The 22,526-nt window shown below is 53.3% G+C and overlaps 1 protein-coding gene across 2 annotated transcripts; it reads left to right on the top strand.

Annotated features, from left to right (window-relative positions):
• Positions 1–2,074: 2,074 nt before the first annotated feature.
• On the top strand, positions 2,075–19,844 carry CACNB1 (calcium voltage-gated channel auxiliary subunit beta 1). 2 transcript variants are annotated; one of them, XM_081161842.1, is made up of 14 exons: positions 2,075–2,375; positions 4,788–4,874; positions 7,827–7,946; positions 8,669–8,791; positions 9,341–9,477; positions 9,701–9,777; positions 10,175–10,329; positions 11,444–11,524; positions 11,952–12,010; positions 12,196–12,305; positions 12,455–12,606; positions 15,584–15,679; positions 16,110–16,295; positions 18,016–19,844. In XM_081161842.1, exons 1-14 carry the CDS (start codon positions 2,292–2,294, stop codon positions 18,478–18,480), a joined length of 1,932 nt encoding a protein of 643 aa, XP_081017968.1. In that variant the 5' UTR covers positions 2,075–2,291; the 3' UTR covers positions 18,481–19,844. The 2 variants fall into 2 exon arrangements, with proteins under 2 accessions (XP_081017968.1, XP_081017969.1); XM_081161843.1 differs by lacking the exon at positions 10,175–10,329 and adding an exon at positions 11,161–11,180 and having other exon boundaries at positions 18,016–19,843.
• Positions 19,845–22,526: the final 2,682 nt, after the last annotated feature.

Genomic DNA, 22,526 nt, shown 5'->3' with positions numbered 1-22,526 from the left:
GGCGTCCTGTATTCTCTGGAATGATGTTTTATTAGCGGGGGAGATTAGTGAAGTGAAAGATAATAATAGGGCGGGTAACAGACAAAAGCTACATTTTGTTCATTCTCTCAGTAGATTGGGAGCCCCTGGAGTGCAGAATAGGTCACCAAAGACATTAGCTTGTTTTTGCACCACTGTGGTTCTTAATCTCTTAGTGCTGCAATGTTCTCCTTTGTAAAGTGTATCTAATCTTAATATATCCATAATCCAGTTGTGAAAATTACGTGAATTAATGTTTGCAACTTGCAAATGAAGGCATTAAGAAATAAGCTCTTTGAGAGTGGGAACCTTTTCTTTGGCTTACACTGTACTACAGCAGGTTTGGAGCTTAGAACATAGTAAGCACATGAGAAATAGTATATTGGCTGGGTGAATGCAGAGTTGTGAAAGTTAAAAAAAATTAATATGACTGTACAGCCCATAGTTCTTCCCTCCTGGTTTGGAGTACTCAATGCAAAAACCCAAGGAGAATATTCTGGGGTTCAAGAAACCTAGATCTGAATGCTGGCTCCAGCTGATCACCCCATCTCTGCCTGAATTTTCCTGGCTGCTAAACAGAGCTCAGAAGGTTTAAAGGGGGGGGGGGGAGCAAAATTTATGCCATTTCCTCACAACACAGTGAGTGTCACTGTCATTTTACAGCTAAGTGAGGTAACAGAAAAGGAAAATCCAGGTATTTCTTACTACAAAACCCATGCCTTCTCTGTCATGCCAGGCTCTCCTGTGCTCAGCGGGGAGATGGGAACCCTGTTTAGGATTGGATCTGCTCATGGCACAATGCAAATGGGTTTCATCTGCAATCTCTCTCAAAGTGATGTGATCAGAGAAACAGCTTAGGAGGGCCATCCACTTGTTGCAGAACCCAGGGTGGGGAGGAGTCAGTGTACTCCACAGCCCACAGGTGGGCCTTATATTGGGGTTACTGAACCCTACTATCCCTACTGAAATCTCCATTCTACTTCTCGATTCTCCTTTGTGAAAACAAGGAAAGGGGTAGATTAGGAAGGTAACAGGTCCTCCTGTCATGATTAACCCCTGCACACCACCTTACATCTCCAAAAGCCCCAGGAATCCATTATTTTACTTCATTCTCCCTCATCCTCCCAATAATCCCAGGCTACTAAGACACCACAGTACTGGCAACCCCATTTTACAGAGAAGGTGTAGTGATTTGTCCAGGGCTGCAGGACCTGAAAGAGCCTGAGACAAATTGGCACCAAGGTCTCTTGCCATAATCACCCACTCCTTGTCTCTCCGCAGATCATGGTAAGTGGGGCCCAGGCCTTGGATTCTTGTCCCCAAATAAGGATGAAGGGGGAGCAATTCTAGGTCAACAGTCATTAGATATGATTTTAGCCAGTCTCTCCTCTCAGATCCACATTTCTTCTTCCTCTTTCTTCTATCTTCCAAGGTACGTGGATCTCACCCAGACGTAATTCCGCCCGTTTGTTAGGGCCTGGGATAGTAGCGACTAGGACAGAGGACTCCTGGGTCCCTGGGATTTCTTGTTGCTCTCTCTGTTGGGACTCTTTGGACACCCTCTCCACTCCAGCCTCAGCCTCCCGCCAGCCAGCCCCATATTGGAGGGGGTGGTCCTTTCCGTTGGGTTCAAATCGACCTGCGCCCACACAGGGGAGAAAGGAGTTAAAGCGGGGTCCAGGGTCACCGGGTCCGGGAAGTTCCGGTGACCCAAGCTGGAGGGGAAAGGGGAGACCAGCTGTAAGAGCGGTTTGGGACGGAAGGGGGGCACGGTGCCATGCTGAGCCGCGTTACACCTCCTTTAGCGCTTGGCATCCCCTGGTAAACCGCCCCCTCCCTCCCCCGCCCCCCGTCCCCAGCCCCCGCCGAGTGGGCCGCCTTCCTCCCGGGCCGGTCGGAGGCCAGCGGCGCGCAGCTCCCGAGCCGCGAGGGGCGTGCTTCCCTCCGGCGGCTCTTCCATTGTCTGCGCGGCGCCCGCGGAGGGGCTGCGAGGGGCGGGGCCGGGGCAGGCGGGGGAGGGAGGGAGGAGGGGCGGGGGGAGCGGAGCGGGCGGGGGGAGATGCTGAGCCTTCAGGGGCGGAGGAGGCGGCGGCGGCGACAGAGGAGGCAGCGGGAGGAGGGAGGGAAGGCAGGGAGAGGGCGACCGCAGGCCGGGCCAGGTGGCTGGGTCGGCCGCTGGCTGCGCCGCGCCGCCCTCGGTTCCTACGGCCTCTCCCATGAGCTGAGGGCGCCCGGCTGGGCCGGGCCGGCGGCCGGAGGGGAGGCTCCTCTCCATGGTCCAGAAGACCAGCATGTCCCGGGGCCCTTACCCACCCTCCCAGGAGATTCCCATGGAGGTCTTCGACCCCAGCCCGCAGGTGAGGCGTGGTGGCTGGGCGGACGGAGGGGGCTGCTCCCGCGGACCTTGTGGGGATGGCCCAAGGGGCGCTGAGGGGGAAGGGGTTATATGCCCGGCGCGGAGGGGAGAGGGGCGCCTGCTCGCCCCCCGGCCTTGCGGGTTAATGATTGATGGGCGCTTGGCCCGGAATCGGGCTGCGGTTTTGCGGAGCCGGAGGGGGTGGTCGGACCGCCTGTCACCCTCGCTTCCTCGTCTCCGCCGCGATCAGGGTCCCTGCAGCTCGGGCACCGGTTCCAGTGGGTTTAGAGGAGGGGTGCTGGCGAGGGGATCCCGGGGTTGAGGGAGGCTAGAGAACGAGCTCAGGCAAAGGGAGCGACACAGAGCAGGCTCTTGGGCGCAGGGCGGGGGTGGGTGGGGCGGGGGTGGCTCTGGGAGATGGCCGAGGCGCTGGTCAGAGGGCGGCGCCAGCAGGCCTTCGGGGCCGCAGACAGTGGCCCTCGAGGGTGGGGAAGGGGCCAGGCCCCCATTCCAGCCACGTCAGCTACACCCCTATATTGGACCAGCTTCTCTCCCCCAACACCCACGTTATATCTCCCTGCCAGTCCTCCCCTCCCCCTTCAGCCCCAGAAAAATGCCTCCAAAGTTTGGAAAGTTGGATGGATGCCAACTCACTGTCCTGGAGGGGAGGAATCAGTGTTACCTGGGGGAAGACGTCTGCTGCCCCCACCCCCCACTAACACTTAAGTGTTCCCCTGGCTTACTCCGAGGAAGGGGCATTCTTGGGTGTGGTGGGTGCCGGTAGAGTGACTAGCAAAGTCTAGGGTGGTTTCTCTGGGACATGTCCTGTAATCTGGCAACACCCCAAGCTAGGATAGCATTAACTCTTTTCTTGTTATGGCCAGCCTCGAGCAACTGTAACTGCCATGATAATGTGGTTAATGGGTATGTGTTGTGTGTGGCAGGGGTCAGGTCAGACCTAAAAATACCTCCCTTCTCCACCCCAGGCCCCTTGGAGCCTGGGAGGCAGCTGGCTGGGGCCTTTCTTTCAGCTGTCCCTTGTCCCTCTGGGTGCCACTCCCTTTTCCCAGCCTTGGGTGTGTGTCTGTGTGTGAGAGAGTCTGGGGCTTATGGGGAACCCTCTTAAGTCTGTAGGGATCCTCAATCCTAGAGATAGGGTATATGTCTGATTTAAAGAGGGGAGTAGGAAGGAGAGTTCTGGGGTTCCCAGATGCCCTTCTCTCCCTTCTATCCATCCTTCTTCTTAGAAGTACTCAGGCCCAGGGAGCCAGAGATCCTAGTCTGGTCATGGCTTATCTACCTTCTTTGGTAAAGAAACTCTAGGATGCAGGCTGCCTGAACCCTCAATCATCAACCCCTACTTTGGACTGGCCTGGCGCCAATGTGTGTATGTGAGTTGGGGAGGGCAAAGAAGCAGCCCCTTTACAGGAGGCCTGAAAATACCTGAATGTGTGGCTGCTTGAGTGGTCAGGCAGTGTCCACTCCAGCCAAGTCAGGAGCCTAGTCAGTGAGACTGAGCCAACCTACCCCAGAGATTTGTGGGGGCTGTGTCCTAGGCTCATCTTGGGGCATGGCTAAATGGCATTCAGATTGATGCAGCCTCGTGGGTACCACGGGGGACAGGATGTTGGCATACTGGGGGTTAGTGGGTGGGTGCTTGGCCCCTCTTGCCCCCTTGGGGAGAGGTGTGACCACCGTGATTGTGAGGAGAGGCATGAGAAAAAAATCCTCCCAGGGTAGGGGGCACTGAGCAGAATTTGCCCCATGGCAGAGGGCCGAGGTTAGATATTTGCTTTCCAGACACCTTTCCATGCCCCTCATCCCCTCCCTGGGAATCTAGTTTTGGGTCTCTAAGAGCTGAGAGCTGCCCCTCCCCTCCCCACTGCGAAAAAGGAAAACAAGAGTTGGGCACAAGAAAAGCCTAGCTGGGCCCTGTTGGCAGTTGGCAGTTCCTCTTCTCTCTAGGGGCCACAGGCACTCTCAGCCCTGCTCTGCTCCAGCTGAGGGGGAGAGGGTGAGGGACTTTCCCTCAGGTTTCTTCACCGCCACCCCCCTAGCACTGCAGGCAGCCTCTCCCTTCCCTCGAGGCCTCTGCAGCTTGCCCAGCATCTTAATTAGCTTTGCTGCCTAATGAGCCTCCAGCTACTCAGCGCCTCCCCCTTCCCTGCCTCTCTGGCTTAGTTTGGGGGTTTCTGTGTGCGCTTCCTAGGGCTCTCTTGCACTGTCCTCCGCCCCATGGCTGTGGTCTGGGCCCTCCCTCCCCCTCGGGCTATACCACCCCAGGAAGAGGATGGGGGCTGTATAGATCAGGAAATGATATTTCCAAGGCTTAGCTGTAGCTCTGGGCCTGATGGAGTAAGGGTTGGGAAAGGGCCTTTCTGATTCCACTCTTGTCCCTTCCTGGCTCCTCCAGGGCAAATACAGCAAGAGGAAAGGGCGGTTCAAAAGGTCGGATGGAAGCACATCCTCGGATACAACGTCCAACAGCTTTGTGCGCCAGGTAATGGGGAGGCTGGGCTGAGAGGAGGGAGGTGGCTGGCTGATGGAGCCCAGTATTGGTGAGCTGGGTCTGAAGCTTTCTCCAGGCACCCTCCCCCATATCATTTGTCACCTGCCTGGAACCACCCATCACGCTGACACCCCTTGACCTCTCCTACATATACTGTCAGCTGCACCCACTCCCTCAGCCCCCGCCCAGTCCCCGCCTAGCCCCTCCCCCAGCACCAGGCACCAACCCATGTAGCCTGCCTGCGTCATCTCATTCAGGGACAGCCTGGCCTGCCTCCTTCTAGCTTGCTTCGGGCTGTCACCCACTCCCCCTGCCGGCTGTCTGCTTCCATGTCCTCCCCCAGTTTCTGTAACTGCGTGGGGTAGAGGCAAGTCCTAAGAAATGAGGAGCCAGGACATGAGTCCCTGGAGCCCTGGTTAGGTGTGGGTCAGAGGAATGCCTTCCTCACATCCAGATATGACTGTTCTTTAATATGCGGAGAGAAAGTGTGTTGAGGAAGGTGGGGTATTGGCAAGAGGGAGTTGATTTTAGAAAGGACTTTATCCCAGCACCCCTGACTGAAAGCAAGGTCACTGGATAGCTTTCTGGGTTCTTCTGTACTCAGGAAGATGCCATTCTCATCTCTGTTCTAATTCTCAACCCCAGGCCATCTCAGGCTCAGGGAGAAACATGTGGTTGCTATGGCTACGGAGCATCTCAACAAAGCCTGGTACCCAAAAAAGGCGAGAGGAACTTGGGATCAGGCAAGGAAAAGGAGTACATTGAAGAGAAAATGGGCAGGGCATATGAGGGCAGAGGATAGTTGGGAGCAAAGGCCCTGTGGAGGTCAAGCCCCTCCTTGGCCAGTAGAGAGAGGATGGTACCAGGCAGATCCACCACAGATTGGAGGGAGGCCCTTCGTTTTGATTCCTGTTTCCACAGCGCTTGGCACATGTGAGCCCAGGAAAGGGCCCTTCATCCTAGCGTCTCCTAAGTATATAAATAGGAAGTCCTTTCTTCAGTCTCTCCCTCATCCCTCCTGTTGCAGGGCTGGGCTAGGAAGAATACTGTGCTCTTTGTAACCCCTCTTGACAGAAAAAGGCCTTGGTTCCCTCAGTGTTTGGCAACCCAGGGTGTCAGACCCCAACCTCTAATCCTTGCTCCTCTCAGCTCCCTAGCTCTGACCCCCAGTAGGTGGCAGGGAGTGTGTGTGTGGGGGGGCAGTCCTTGCCACATCTCTGAGCTAAATATACCCTAGCAGTTTGCACATGTAGCAACTCTGCTTGTAACTTGAGCCCCCTGGGGGAACGGGCAGTTTGGGCCACCTCTTAGGCCAGCAGGGCCAGGCACTGAGGGTGCTGTGATGGAGGCGCCCAGCCGGACCCTCGTGGTGAGCTGGGGATGGGGGGCGGGGTGGGAGTAGCCCCTAATGAAAGCTTGTGAGAGGGCTTCACTCTAGCCTGTCTCTTTGCCTCAGTGCTGTTTCCCTGTCTCCCGCCATTCCTGATGTGTCCGTGTGCATGCATGTGTGTGAGCGTGTGTTCATGTGTGTATTGGGTCAGTAAGTGCCTCTCTGTCACTCTGTCTCTGGGTCTGTTTCTCTGGCCTCTGTGCATCTGTTTTCCTGACTCTGGGTGAACAGTGGTAGTTGAGCTGGTTTCCACTCTGTTTCCTTTATGTCTCTTTTCCAGGTTCTATTAGTGACTGCATCCCCCACCCCCAACCTATTCCTTCACAAGTCTCCATTTTCATGATTTGACTGGGAAAGGATGGACAACTGCACTAGCTAATGACTAGGGCCCTCTGGGGGAGGTGGGACTGGGTCTTCTCTATTTCTCAGGTCCCCTCCATACCAAGCTAATGGGCATTTATGGCCAAGCGACCCTTTCATGTCCTCAGGAAAAAACCTGCACATCTCTGCAGTCCTGTTTTTTCCCCATGTCACCTCCCACCCCTTGCAGCAACAGCACCACTGCAGTCACACAAATCCACACATCCTGGCTCCTGCCCGCACATGCTGCACACCCTCAGGGACACTGACCCCTAGGGAGCCCCCCCTCTATGCACTCATGTGTACCTGTCTGCACTGAGTCATGACATCCAGCACATACTATAGAACACACCCTCCTAAACAGACTTGAAGTTGCACATCCAAGCACACCCATGAGTAAGTGTGTTCATTCACACTGCGAGTCTGGACAGGCTGCTTGTGTCTTACACGTGTGCCTGCATCACTGAAGGAGTTATGCTCTGGGATGGTCAATGTGGTCAAGACCAGCTTCCTGGCACACCTCGACTTCTGAGCCAGCATTAACCCTGGCGTTAAGGAAAGGCTGCCCCGTGTTCTGCTCTTAACTTGACTCTTCTGCCTGTACCACCTCAGGAAACTTGGACTCTCTTTTGTATCTTATGAGAGCCTGAGGGTTGGGGCTCCCCTGATTCTGCCAGGGGAGGTAGGATTCTGTCTTCCCTCACCCTTGAGCACAAGGTAGCAGAATTTTGGCTCCATTATGCCGAGCAGGCTGCCCACTGCCGACAGTGCAGAAAGCTCAGGCCTACGCTGGTGGCTATAGTCCCTGGAAGGACCCACAGCTTCTCTCAGCTGGTGCTGAGGGTAGGGGAGAGAATGAGGAGCAGGGAGGGGAGAATTGTCCCCTGGCACTCCTCTACTGCGCTTTGTCCCTATCAGGTTCCCACCCCTCCCTGGGCCCCAAGCAGCTGTCCTTGGACCTGCCTTAACCCCTGGCTTGCTGCTCTCACCCTTCCTAGGGCCACACCTTCCCCATGGGCCTGCAAACCTCAGTCCCTGGTTCCTCCCATCTAATACCACCTTCTCCTAGCCCCGTAGCATCATGCTGCGCTGCCTGGGGCTTGAGACATCCATGATGGGTGGCACCGCCATGCCTTCTGAGGCCCAGGAGCTGGGGAGGCAGTCAGCCTTGAGCTGGCCTTATCTGTTTTCAGGGCTCAGCAGAGTCCTACACCAGCCGTCCATCGGACTCTGACGTGTCTCTGGAAGAGGACCGGGAAGCCTTAAGGAAGGAAGCAGAGCGCCAGGCATTAGCCCAGCTTGAGAAAGCCAAGGTGAGAAAGAAGGGAGGAGCTGTGCTATCCTACTTCGCCCATCCCCAGGCTTTAGAGCAGCCTAGACAGACCTAGGGTCAAATCTTGGCCCAGCCCCTTCCCAGCTGGAATACCTCTGGGCCTCAATGTGCCTTTGTCTCTCACCTGTAAAATGTGGGCTACAATACCTGCCTCCTTTTACAGTAAATGTGTCTAATACTGTTTTCACGCATAATAGGAGCTTGAGGGGTGCTAAAAATTACACTTCTTTCTGGAGTCAAACTTCCTGGGCTGCTCTTACTAGATGTGTGATCTTAGGCAAGTCACTTAACCTTTCTGAACTTTAGTTTCCTCATTAATTAAAATGAAGATAATAATACTTTATAGGATTTTTGTGATACATAAATGAGATAATGCATGTGAAACATGTAACACAGTACCTGGCACAATAAATAGTAGCCTATTATTATTCCTTTTGGGTGTCATTCTGGGCTCCCCAACCCCTACTACTTATCACTCCCCAGTGCTGCCCCTCCACCCTTAGAGGGCTGAGTTCTATTTTTTGCTTTCTTTTTAATTGAGAAATTTAACATATATAAACTGCATAAACCATTCAGTGTACCTTTTAATGAACAATTTATAAAACAAACCTCCATGTAATTGCCACCCCAGTCAGGAAGTTGTACAATTTTATATTATGGTTTAACCCTCTGGTTGTCATCCTCCCTGTGCACCTCCTTTAGACCAAGCCGGTGGCATTTGCTGTTCGGACAAATGTCGGCTACAACCCGTCTCCAGGGGATGAGGTGCCTGTGCAGGGAGTGGCCATCACCTTCGAGCCCAAGGACTTCCTGCACATCAAAGAGGTGGAGAGAACACTTGGCATCTGGAGGGAGGTCAGGGTAGTGGGTGCCAGGAAAGGGGCATTCGGAGATATAGTGGAAAAAGATTTCTGAGCCAAGCAGAGCTGGGCTGAGTCTGCTGTGTGACCTTAGACAAATCTCTCTACCTCTCTGAGCCTCTAATGTTTCACTGGTGAAATGGGGTGGTAATGCCTAGGTCACAAGGTTGTTGGGCGGGATTGTGATGAGGCCTGTAAGTGGAGTGGCAGTTGCCAGGCACGTGTAGGTATTAGTCCCCTTTGCAGGGCAAGGTGGACACGTGGGGAGAAAAGACTCAGAACAGGGATGTGCTGGGGGTGGGGTGATCCATGGCCTAAGAGGATGCTGGTCCTGGAGTTGTTCTGAAAACTGGGGCTATCCTCAGAGGCTGGAGCAAGGGGTGGGGCTCTTTGAGGGTTCCACCACCTGGGCAGGGTAGGCAATTCCTGGAGTAGTTTCCCCACAGGGTGGCTGTTGGCTTGCCTCTCCAATCTCCCTCTTGGTCTCTCCCACCCCACCTGCTGTTGTTTGCAGAAATACAATAATGACTGGTGGATCGGGCGACTGGTGAAGGAGGGCTGTGAGGTTGGCTTCATCCCTAGCCCTGTCAAACTGGACAGCCTGCGTCTGCTGCAGGAGCAGAAACTGCGTCAGAACCGCCTCAGCTCCAGGTGTCTGGCTGGGGGCGGGGCACTGCCAACCCTGGGAGAGGCCATACAGCCAGGACTAGGCCTCAGGGGTTGACTCATTTCCCTGAGGGCACAGAGCTGCCTGTGGCATCAGCGGTGGGGCTGGAGAATCTTGGGGGTAGGGCAGTATGTAAGGGAACGAGATTCCCCCACCCTCACACCCACCCCTTTGCTCATAGCTCCATTTGCTTCTCTGCCCACACAGCAAATCAGGTGACAACTCCAGCTCCAGTCTGGGAGATGTGGTGACTGGCACCCGCCGCCCCACGCCCCCTGCCAGTGGTAAGAGCTGCCACCTCCCCAGGGAGTTAGGGGGAGTTTTGGGTGGGGTGGTCTCCCCACTGCCTTTCCCCTCTTTCCCCTGCAGTAGGGGGCACCCCAGTCCTGAGTCCTCCACACACATCCAGTGGTCCCCTTTACATGAAGAGTAGGATACCCCACAAGCTGGGCCCATCAGCGCCCATCCTCTCATGTCTCTCCTCTCCCATTTCTTTGGGAGCTCCATCTCTCTGCCTGACTCCCCCCTCCCCCATTCATTTCTCCCAGCCCTGTTCCATTCACCTCTTCTTCTTTCTTTTTTCCCCACCCCCTCCCTGCGTTCTGTCTTTGTGTCTCCATGTCCATCTCACTCCTCCCCACCTCGACTCCCTCCTCCCTCTCTCCTGACTCCACGGTCCAGGTAACGAAATGACTAACTTAGCCTTTGAACTAGATCCCCTAGAGTTAGAGGACGAGGAGGCGGAGCTTGGGGAGCATGGCGGCTCTGCCAAGACTAGTGTTAGCAGTGTCACCACCCCGCCACCCCATGGCAAGCGCATCCCCTTCTTCAAGAAGGTAATTCTTGCTGAGTTCTTACAAGAGGGGAGGGGGTCAGGGCCCAGGCCTTTGGCAGGGGAGGGGGCTGGAGTTGATTCAGATTGGGAGCAGCCTGACTCTGTGGGGAATTGGGGCTTCTTGCCAAGGAGGCGAGAGGGGTGGGATGGCGCAGAGGACAGACAGATCTATCTCCACACACAACCCTACCCCGGCCCCCTCCGCAGGAAGGGATAGTTCTTGTAATTGAAGCGCCCCTTCCCTTGGAAGCTGCCCCACTCCCACCAGAAGTAGGGTCTGGTGGTGATGAACCGTGACCTTTCCTCTCACTACCAGTGGGATATTCCATGTTTGCTGCCCACCCCTGAATGTGAAGGGGGAGTGGAACAGTGACCCTTCTTTGCCCTTTTCAGACTCCATGGGTCTAGAGTGGGCATGTGGGAGTCTACTGGCTACAGAGCAGGACCAGTTAAGGGAACTCTTAAAATGGGGAGATTGGCTTGTGCTGGGGGCAAGAGGTGGGCACCAAATTAGGGGCTGTCACTCTTCCCAGCTTTTCCAAGACCCAGAAAGGGGTCTTGGTATGTTTGAATATTCTCAAGCCCACTGGACTGACTGACAGTCCACTCCCAGCCCTGACCCGGGGCCTTCTTTGGCTCCCCCTGGCATGGGGTCCCGTCACCTCTCTCTGGCTCTGTCTGTCACTAACACGCATGCCCTGTTATCTCTCCTCGTCTGCCCGCTCTCCCTCCCTCCCTCTCTTGTCCTGGCTCCTTCCTTGCCCTCTGCCCCTGCCTGGGTACCCTCCCTTCTCTCCCCACCCTTCCCCCTCTTGGCAATCTCTGGACCCAGCCAAACAGAAGCAGAAGTCGGTGAGTATTACAGCTTTCTGTGTCCCCCTCCGCACCCCCTGGGATGAGCTAGGGGGATCTTCTAACACCCATTCCCATATCTACCCCATTTCCCCCACCCTTCCTGGTTCTCCCTGGCCATCCCTCCCCACCCTCACCCTGATCCCCACATCTGGGCTCTGGGACCAAGGGGACAAAAGGATGCATGGGGGAGCCTGGAGGCTGGGGGAAAGGGGCTAATGCCATCTCCACTCTGGGGTTTCCCCTCCCTGCTTCCCCTCCAGACAGAGCATGTACCCCCCTATGACGTGGTGCCTTCCATGAGGCCCATCATCCTGGTGGGACCGTCGCTCAAGGGCTATGAGGTAGGAGCCTGTAGAGGGGAGTGGACCCAGAGGGGCCCAGACCTTCAGAGAGACTCCAGAGGTTCAGACACCAGAGAGATTCCTTCAAAGGGCCCAGGTTCCTGGGTATCCTCCCCAGAGGGCTACAGACCTTCAGAGAAATTTCCCAGAGGGGCCCAACCCATAGGGAGACCTCAGAGGACCCAGTTCCTCCCCCCAAAATCCCCAGAAAAGTCCTCCCAGAGGTACCACCTAGAAGGACCTTTGGAATCTGAGAGCTCCTTGGAGGCTCCTCAGACTCAGAAGAACCCCCCTACCCCCAAGGTCCCATTCATCTCAGAAATTAAAGAAAAAATTGGAACGTGAGGCTGTATATACCCAGCAACCCACCCTTGCTGAATGGCTTTAAACGCCTGACTTCTGCTCCCACCCCAATCCCCACCTTTAGGTTACGGACATGATGCAGAAAGCTTTGTTCGACTTCTTAAAGCATCGGTTTGACGGCAGGTAAGACCTTGGGAGCTAGCTTCTCACTCCCACTGTGTTCCTTTGCTGCTAGGGATGGGCAAGATGGCTTGAATGATAATTTTGGGACTCTTGGACTGAGGGAAAGGAGGCAGGCCTGGAGCCTGGGGAGTGGGCAGGGCAGTCTAGCCCACCTGACCCCTGACTCCCTTTGCCCCATCCCCCAGGATCTCCATCACTCGTGTGACAGCAGACATTTCCCTGGCTAAGCGCTCAGTCCTCAACAACCCCAGCAAACACATCATCATTGAGCGCTCCAACACACGCTCCAGCCTGGGTGAGTCTACCCCTCATTCGCCCTCTCTGGAGCCAGATGTGGGAGGGGAGGAAAGTGGGGGAGCATCTCCAGAAGTGTTCTATCCACCCACTGCCTCTTGGGGGGGCTCCCTTACATCCCCCCTTCTCCATGACTCCATGTCCTCCCAGCTGAGGTTCAGAGCGAGATTGAGCGAATCTTCGAGCTGGCCCGGACCCTTCAGTTGGTTGCTCTGGACGCCGACACCATCAACCACCCAGCCCAGCTCTCCAAGACCTCACTGGCCCCCATCATTGTTTACATCAAGATCACCTCTCCCAAGGTGAGTGCAGAAGCCTGACCCTAGAGGGGACAGGAACGCTCAGGAGTCCGGCTGCCCATTTAAATCCCAGCCACTGCTTACTAATTATGTGACTTAAGTGCCCCAGCCTTACTTTCCTTCTCTGTAAAACTCTATCACATGGATATTGTGATGAGTCAACCTAATGTGAGTACTTAGTACTTAGCAAAGGGTCTGATATAATGTGCCTCATCATGTGTTAGCTATTAATATGTAAATATTAAGTGTCATGAAGGCCAGTCCCCTATCTCTGCTCTGGTTGACCTCCCATCCTTGATCCAGAAAACTGAAAGAATTCAGTGCTTATGGTCCCAGGTGTCACTCAGCTACTTTGACAGTTGGGAGGTTTTTTCTGTCTTGATTTCAGCCCTTTTTGCTGCACTGTCCTCGTGTGGACCTTGATAGAGATGAAATCCGTAGGAAGGCTGATTTGCTCCTTTGTCATATTGTAGCTCCATTAGTTTTCCCTCCTAGATGTTAATGGGGGAGGAACATAGAGGCAAGTGTAAGTGAAGAAGTGGGGGTTTGAGACACATGGAGGGCAAGTGTGGGTGAAGGATTTGAAGTTAGAAGACAGCATGGGGTTCAAATCCTAGCTCTGGTTGGCTTATTAATTTATTAGCTTTTTTTTGTTTTTTTGGTTGTTATTTTTTATTGAAATTGAGGCGTTTAACCCTCGATTTCTTCACCTACGGAATGGAGATTATAATCCCTCCCTTACGTTATTGTTGAGAGGATTTGAGGTAATGATGTCAAGAGCCCAGAGTTCATGATGGCATCCAGGGGTGGTAACAGTTATTACCGCATGATAGCACCCTGTGAGCTGAGCATCCAGTTACTTAACCTTAACTTTTCTGATTCCTAAGTTTCTGATGAGCATAAAAGGGATGGTAGGGTCTCGGTACTTCCTGGGGTGGCTAGAGGATCCAATAAAATAATGGATGCAAAAACATTGTGATCTAGAAAGTGACAGGCACATCCATTTCCCCCATGGATGAGCACTGGCTGAGGTTAATGGTGGGGACTCTTTGAGAGTCCAGACTGCCTGGGCTTATGTCCCAGTGCTGCCACTTACCAGCTCATGCTCCTTTGGCAAGTCACCTAACATCTCTATGCCTCGGTTTCCTCGTCTGTAAAATAGGGATCCTCAAATGGTGGTTTTGAAGATCAAATAAATGGATCAACCATGCAAAGTGGCTGCTACCTACTAAGCACTGTATCTATACTATTTTTTAAAAGATTTTTTTTTTACAGAAGAGTTGCAAAAATAGTTCAAAGAACTCTTTACCCTTGGATGCTCTTCACTCTGATTTGCTGATTTTTTTAATATATGTTTATTGATTTCAGAGAGAGGAAGGGAAAGGGAGAGAAACATCATTGATCAATGGCCTCCTGCATGCCCCCTGCTGGGGATCGAGCCCGCAACCCAGCATGTGCCCAGACCAGAATCGAACCGTGATTCGATTTTTTAACAGCTAATTTTTTAACAGCTTTATTGAGATTTAACTCACATACCAGTCAATTCAGCCATTTAAAGTATACAATTCAATTTTTTCAGATTCACTAATTTTGAATATTTTGCCACATTTACTTTATGTATGTATATTATTACGTACACATAAGCATTTGAGAGTAAGTTGTAGATATTGTATGCCTTTTTCCCTAAATACTTCAACATGTATGTTGTTGTTTTTTTTAAGTTTTTATTGATTTTAGAGAGAGAGGAAGGGAGAGAGAGATAGAAACATTGATTGGCTGCCTCCTGCACGCCCCCCCACTGGGGATCAAGCCTGCAACCTGGGCATGTGCCCTCACCAGGAATCGAACCAGTGACCTCTTGATGTATGGTTTGATGCTCAACCACTGAGCCATGCTGGCTGGGCAACATGTATTTCTTAAGAACAAGGATATTAACCACAGTATAACTGTCAAATTCACAAGTGCTATCTAACATGCAGCCCAGCCTGGCTGGGCGTGGCTCAGTGGTTGAGCGTCGACCTAGGATCCAGGCGATTGGGGTTCGATTCCTGGTCAGGGCACATGCCCGGGTTGCAGGCTCCATCCCCAGTCGGGGGTGTGCAGGAGGCAGCTGGTCAATGACTATCTCATCACTGATGTTTCTGTCTCTCCCTCTCCCTCTACTTTCCTTTCTCTGAAATCAATAAAGATATATTTAAAAAAATAATAAAATGCAGCCCATCTTCAGTTTTCACCAGTTTTCCCAATAATGCCCTTTATGGCAATTTCCCCCTCAACCCAGGATCATGTGTTGCATAGCTTTTATATCTCTTTAGTATTCTTTAAGCTGGAACAATTCCTCCACCTTCCTTGGGTTTTCATGACACTGACATTTTTGAAGAGTACATATCACTAATTTTGTAGAATGTTCCTTATTGTGGGTTTCTCTGATGTTTTCCTCATGACTTGATTTAGGTTTTACATTTTGGGTTGGAATATCACCAAAGCCATGTGTCCTTCTGAGTGCATTGCTTCAGGAGGCATATGATGTTGGCTTGTTGCATCATTGGTTAATAATAGTAGTGGCCACCTAATGGGATTATTGTTGGGACTAAATGAATTGATCATGTAAAAAGTACCAAATAGTGCCAGTGCATAGCAAGTGACCCATAGCATGGCTGTTAACATGGAGGGAAAGTTGGCCTGGACAATGAAGCCTGTGAAGAAGGTTAGAGGGGCTGGATTGTCTGCTCTTCATACAGCCACTGTTAGGAGAACTTCCCAGGACATGTCGGCATGAGACCCAGGAGAGAGCCTGAGCATTGTGTAGGATAGATACAGAGCTGATGAGATGATTTCTAAAGAAGTGGCCAGGGCTAAGAGGCATTAAACATCCCCCAGCCATGACACTGGCTCTCCCCACTAGCTTCAACCAGGACCTGCCTCTCTGACTTGGTGCATTGTAGAGGTCTCTCTAGCTCCTCTTCTCCCCCCAAACCAGGTACTTCAGAGGCTCATCAAGTCTCGAGGGAAGTCTCAGTCCAAACACCTCAATGTGCAAATAGCGGCCTCGGAGAAGCTGGCGCAGTGTCCTCCTGTGAGTGCTCAGACCCAGGGGAAGGGGGGTACATTTGGATTCTGGTTTACTCTGGCCTGCATGGGAGACAGAGTGACCAGGAATATCTAGGCTGGGTCCATAGGTGCAGACTGGTCTTCCGGGAAGGAGTGCTGGGCAGGCAGTCAGAGACTGGCTTCAAGCCCCAGAAGTACCACTTCTCTGTGGGGAGACTAAGCCTTGGTTGCCTTAAATCTAGAATGAGGGAGTTGAACTATGTGGGTGCCAAGATCTTCTATAGTTCTGCCAATGCATATATCTGAGAGCTCTCCTCTTTCTGGACATCCAGAAGTCTGTTTTTAACTTTGTCCTTCAACCCCTTGACTCTCCAACCACTGTGCCCAGGCCACACCCTCACCCCCTAGGTCATGCCTGGCTCATCCTAGACCTGCCTCTAACCCCACCTCCACAGGAAATGTTTGACATCATCCTGGACGAGAACCAGTTGGAGGATGCCTGCGAGCACTTGGCTGAATACTTGGAAGCCTATTGGAAGGCCACACACCCGCCCAGCAGCACTCCACCTAACCCACTGCTGAACCGCACCATGGCTAGTGCAGCCCTGGCTGCCAGCCCTGCCCCTGTCTCCAACCTCCAGGTACAGGTGCTCACCTCACTCAGGAGAAATCTCAGCTTCTGGGGTGGGCTGGAAGCCTCACAGCAGGCCAGGGAAGTGCCCCAGCTGCAGGAACACGCCATGTAGGTTGCTCCCCTCTACCCCCCAATCTCCCCTCCTGCCCATGGCCCGGAACTGGAGCATAGGGAATGTGGGAAAGGAAGAAAAGAGCTTTATTTTGTAAAAAAAATGTGGTGAGCAGCAGTTTTCGGTGTCTGTGGTTTTTGGTGGGGTTGGGGCTGACTGGTGGTGCTCCTTGAGCCTGGTCCCATAGGACTACATCTGCTGCCTTGGGGGCTTTTGGGTATGAGGCCTGACTGGGGGCCCTGTAAGACAAGTCACTAGGAAGAAAACATGGGGAAGACTGATAGATTCATTTACTGGACTCCATACCCATTTTAGACCCAGTAGTGGTCACAGCATTGTAAACCCAACAGAGCAGGGAATCCCACAGAGCAGAGGCCTTTAAACCCAGAGAGACTGTCCCCTCCCCTAGAGCCCAAACCACAGGAGGCCCCTCAGAAGGGATCTAGAATATATCATCTTCTGTGACTGATGCTGAGCCTTCCATTCTTCTCCCAGTTAAACGAGTTCCAGGAAAGGCTCTCTTGTGGGTGCCCTGCCCTGCCTCTCGTGGGAGCCATGGCCCACCTCTGAGATCCCATCAAGTATTTGATTTTCTATTAGAGCCAGAAAAAAAAAACATTCTAGACCATTGCTTTTCAGATTTGTTCACTGAATCTTATGTGGAAGCTCAGTATATAGATAAGGCATCCTTGCTCTGCTCAGAGGGAGCTAGTGGCTTGGTTTCCACTTCACCTCCATGGGCACCTCTGAAGCACTCTGTGCCCTCCCTACTCCATCCCAGATCTCTGGGGAACAGTTTGGAAACTGCTGCTCTAATCTTCATCACACACCACAGAGAAACTGGGCCACAGGAAGGGGATTCATTTGCTTAGGGTCACACAACTTAAAGGGGCCGGACTAGGACCCAGGCCTCTCTGCACCCACCCAACAGTCTCTTTAGTGGAAGTGGCCATCAGGTCATGTGGCATTTGCAGCTGAGGACATTGGGCCACCTTATCATCTCCTGAGGGGATAGAGACCCATCAATCTTACCTGTCCTGCTGCTTTGAGTCTTTGCTGGGGGCAGAGGAGGGATTCCATCATTTGACTGGGGGCAGAGGAGGGATTCCATCATTTGACTAGGGGCAGGGAGTGTGGGGTTCTAGAAGCCTCTGATTAAGGTCTGGTTTGGGCTGAAGGAGCTGGGGTTAGTGAGCTCGAGCTGAAATCCCTTTAGTATATTTAGAAAACTGGGGCAATGACTAACCCAATCAACCACTAACCAGTGGCAGTACTAATGAGCTGTTGATGATTTACCCCAAGACAGCATTAATGACGTGCGTTGAGGAATCAATGACTAAATTGTTCATGGGCTCTGTACCACAGTTACTGAGAGAGCTCCCATCTTTTCAGCCTTAGGAAGGTTGGGCGCCCCCTGTCCTAACAAAGGAGCAAATGCCTGAGATCTATCTGGCTGGGCTCCAGAGCCCTTTGCCGGGCTTTATCCCCTGGAGCCAGCCCTCTCCTCCCTCTGCCAGGCTGGTGCCTTGGTGCCATCACTAACCTGCCTTGCTTTGTTGTGTTTCTCTCACCCCTGCCTGATCTGCATGGTATGTGCCGTCTGTCTGCTAACCAGGGACCCTACCTTGCTTCCGGGGACCAGTCGCTGGAACGGGCCACCGGGGAGCACGCCAGTGTGCAGGAGTACCCGGGGGAGCTGGGCCAACCCCCAGGCCTTTACCCCAGCAGCCACCCACCAGGCCGGGTTGGCACCGTGCGGGCACTATCCCGCCAAGACACGTTTGATGCCGACACCTCTGGCAACCGCAATTCTGCCTACACGGAGCTGGGAGATTCATGTGTGGACATGGAGACTGACCCCTCGGAGGGGCCAGGGCTTGGAGACCCTGCCGGGGGCAGCACCCCACCAGCTCGTCAGGGATCCTGGGAAGATGAGGAAGAAGACTATGAAGAGGAGCTGACTGACAACCGGAATCGGGGCCGGAATAAGGCCCGCTACTGTGCGGAGGGCGGGGGACCAGTGCTGGGACGCAACAAGAACGAGCTGGAGGGCTGGGGACGCGGTGTTTACATCCGCTGAGAGGCAGGGGCCCCGCTGTGGGAGGCAGGGCTCAGGCCAGGGGAAGGGAGGTACAGCTGGCTCACCACGGAGGTGTATCTTGCCTCCAGGGGGCGCTGCCTCCTTTCAGATGCCTTTGCTCAATGTTTGGGGGTTTCTTTGGTGGTAGCATCCAGCTCCTGGGAGTCCCTTAAGCCCCAGCGGTAGGTTTTTACCTACGGTGGATGAATGGGGGATGCCCACCTTTCTGCAGTGTCCCCTTCTCCCCACCTCAGGGGGTCTCTCTCCCCTCTTCCAGAGAAAAGGTGCACTTCCTTAACTCTACTTGGGGCTCTAAATGAGCGTCCTAAATGGGGTGGCCCTTTTTCCAACCTGGAGTTTTTGGGAAGGGTAGGGGGCTTTTCCTGGAGAGAGAGACCACAGACTTTCCGATGAGGGTTCTCTTCCCTAACTCCAGATCCAGGATCCCTCATGCCCAACCCTCCCTCTGCATTCCCCCTTACCCACCCCCCCCCCCCAGCTTTCTGGCAGCATTGTCTGGTAGGAGAAAGCTACAGGATGGAAGCCCCTTGGGGAGGAGTCTGGGTAGAAACTGATGGGCATCAGATGTAGTGCCCTCTGCCTGCCCAGGACGTAACCCTGAGGAGTGGGCAATTGGAGATGCTGCTACCCTTCCCCCACCTCCATGCCTCAGCCTTCACCTGCCCCAGGAATGAGCTTTGCCTACAACATCCTTTGCCTGCTGCCATCAGAAGAGGGGCCCTCCACATCCCTGTGTCACCTGGGTGTGGAGCTCATGGAACATTTGGTCCGCCTCATTTTGAAACCAAAAACTGCTCATTCATTCTCACCCTGAAACCCCAGGAGAGGCCCTTTGGGTTGGTGCCCAAGAAATGATCACCACCCCAGGGGTTGTCTCGGGACCATGGATCTCCCCTGGGGGGCTTGGCTGCTGCTGCTGCTCTGTATTTGCCTCCTGTGATCCTGTTCTTTACCTATGTCCACTCCATTCCTCCCAGGAGAGGCCTTCATACCCCCTCTGACCTGGAGTGTCCCTCTGCCTAGCATTCCCCAGCCCAGCAGCCCTGCCCCTCCCCAGCCTCCCAGCTGGGCCAGGGAGAGCCGATTGTGCCAACGAGGACTGGGCCTTGCCCGGCTGCCCACCTCAGGGATGGGCACCTCATGCCTGTCTCGCCACCTCCTGTGCCAATGTTGTCCCACCCCCCACCTGGGGGTGGGGTGCAGCTTCCACTTACTGGTTAGAAGAGACCACTGCCCAACCTTACCCCCTCCTGTCTGGTATCATGTGCCCCCATCTGTCTGTCTGTCTTTACTCCCTAGGAGAAGTATTTTGCCACATATAAAACCGCCATCCTGTCCTTTGCGGCAGCCTCCCAAGCCTGCTTTGTTTCCACCACACGGCTGCCGGCCTAGGCATGCAGGAGCTGCTGACATGCAGGGGGATGGAAGGGGTAGGTGCAGGAAGAAGCTGTGCCTAGAGTTGTTTACTCCACAGGAGATGGGGCTCTGTTTTGTGGCTCACTGATGCATTACATTCAAGCCTGACAGGAGCTATGTGGACAGTCTCAGTCCCCACTCAGCCCCAAACCCCACCCCTAACCCATCTCCCCATAAGTAGAGCCAGGGAAATGGGAAGCTGAGGCGGAGAAATGGGATATCATGGGTGTTGTTCAGTGGGCGAGATCCAGACCTATTGGCACAATGTCTTAAAGGCTTGTGTTTGTTTTTCTGCTCCTGTGGCCTCAGCTGCTCTCTAAGAGGAAGGGACCAAGTTTCCAACTTTCTCCACTAAAGCCCCCACAGCTACCCCCTTCCCAGCCTCTGCTAATCAGCCTTTGGGGAGAGGGCAGAGAGAAGGGGGATTTCCCCAGTCCCAGCTTCAGAGAAAGATAGCCAGCAGGTGACTGCCAGTTCCTGCCATCAGCTGGCAGGATGTGAGCTTCTGAAGGTCACCTGTATCCTGTCTCATGGCACCTGGTTCTTGATTTTGGGGTGGTGGTGGACCTGAAGAACTAGAGCTCCTGGGTCTTGAACCTGAGTGCTCCTCTATGCTATGTGTGGCTGTGTGTGTGTGTACAGAGGGCAACACATCCAGACCCCTCCAGATGAGGGGTTAGTGAACCCAAGGAAAGAGGAACGGGGCAGTCCCGCAGATCAAGTGGCTGGCCCAGTGTCCTTGGGGAGTTGATGGCAAAGCTAGCACCGCTGGGACTGGAGTCTGGTGTCTGCCCCCCAAATGTAGTGTTCTTTGCACTGCCTTTCAATGCAATCCATTCCCATGCTTATTCATTGAACAGACATTTGCTGAGCACCTACCAGGCACAAATCTAAATAGGAGCCACAGGAAATTCAGGACACCACAATGAGTTCTCTGACGCCAGAAGCACTGGGTTCTGGGGGAACCTGGAAGAGGGATTACTCCCTAAACCCGAGGAGACCAGGAGAAGCTTCCTGGAGGAAGTAAGGCTTGAGCAGAGACTAGAAGCAGAGAAGTGGGGAAAATGTTGAAGGCAGAGGAAGGTGACACACAGGACATGCTCTTGGACTTCACTAGCAAAGCATGCTCTCAAGGTAGTGGTCAGAGAAAGGTCGGCAGGAGCAGGTCACCGTGGGCCTTGAGTCATGTTAAGGGGTTTGGGCTTTGTCCTGAAGCTGGTGTGCAGAAATCTAAGGTGTGTAAGCAGCGATGGCAAATTTGTCTTGGTTGCAGTTTGGAGCATAGATCTGAAGATCTAGCCTGGAAACCTGCAATACTCCAGGTGAGAAATGAGAATGGCCTGCATTAGGGCTCAGCAGTGGAATGGGAAAGGAGGCTATGGCTGTCAGAGATATCTAGCACTTAGACTGGAGAGTTCTTGAGCAATAGGTGGCCAGTGAGAGAAGGAGATGTCTGGGGTGACTGTAGGTTACAGAGAGAAAGCAGGTTAAAGGCAGAAACAATGTCTAGCTTTGAACAAGGTGGGTTTATGGTGCTGGGGGAGGACATCCAAGAGGAAAAGAGAAGACAGCTGACTGGTCATCCTACATGGAGCCTGATATTTCAAATCAAGGCAGGGATTATTAACTACCGTTTACAGATAAAGCTTAGAGGGGTTAAACAAGTTGTCCATAGTTACACGGCCATGGAACGAGAACTTGGACTCAGATCTTTGAATTTCAAGTTCTGTGGTGTCCATGGTACTCAAGTCTAGGGTTAATTCCCCTGCCCCAGAATGGCCCAGCTTCTGTGAGGGGAGGGGTTTGGGGAGGAGGAAGCAGGTGTCTGAATGTTTTTGTCTCCTCACCATGTGCCTTCTGCCTGAAATTGCATTTGCCCAGAACTTACAGGCAGGGGCACCTCTAGGTGGCTTGGAGATACTGAGAGAAGAGAGAGAGATTCTTGTCTCTTGGTAACCACAAACCCTCAACCGACACAGCACGCTGGCAGTTGTCAACATGTGAAGACGTCAACAACTATGTAGTTGACTCGGACTAGGCCCACCACCAAAGCCACCTCAGGGGCTCAGGAACTGAGGCGCTGGGAACCTCCTACCTGACTAGCTGCTTCTGGCTTTGCAGTAGGTTCTGAACCAGAGTAGTCCTAGGTGTGACTGAAGGTTCCCACCAATAGAAAATAAAATGAGCTGAGCTGGGCCACCACAGCCCAGAAGCGAGGGGGTGCTTTAGTCTAATACTCTAGAGAATAAAGTCTTATCTTCGCTCCAGTGATCACATCCTCAGAGAAGTGTGCCTTGGCGCCCTTCTAAATCAGGCCATCCCAGGGTTTTTTGTTTGTTTTAGTGTTTTTATTTTTGGTGTGTATATTTGTGTCCCCACTAGACAGAAAGCTCCATAAGACCCAGACTGGGTCTATTTTGTCTACTTGGCATGTTTCCTAATTCCTGACTCATATTTGTCAAATGAATGAAATGCCCCTAAGATCCAGGCTCTGGGCCTCACAGCAAAGGCTTGGCTCTTGTCTGTTTACTGAATGTGCTCCAGCTAGCCAAATGTCACTTTCAATTCTGCAATTGGTGGTGGTGGTGGAGGGGGCGGGGTACACTAAG

Source organism: Miniopterus schreibersii (assembly GCF_964146895.1).
Source record: "Miniopterus schreibersii genome assembly, chromosome: 16".
In the NCBI taxonomy this organism is placed as follows: domain Eukaryota; kingdom Metazoa; phylum Chordata; class Mammalia; order Chiroptera; family Miniopteridae; genus Miniopterus; species Miniopterus schreibersii.
The sequence above is the reverse complement of the archived record's forward strand: the minus strand, read 5'-3'. Positions and strand labels throughout refer to the sequence as shown.

Coding starts and splice junctions, on each gene's coding strand:
- CACNB1 (XM_081161842.1), top strand. CDS start 2,292: ATGGTCCAGAAGACCAGCATGTCCCGGGGCCCTTACCCACCCTCCCAG. Junction 2,376..4,787: donor TCTTCGACCCCAGCCCGCAG/GTGAGGCGTGGT, acceptor TGGCTCCTCCAG/GGCAAATACAGCAAGAGGAA. Junction 7,947..8,668: donor CCCAGCTTGAGAAAGCCAAG/GTGAGAAAGAAG, acceptor CACCTCCTTTAG/ACCAAGCCGGTGGCATTTGC.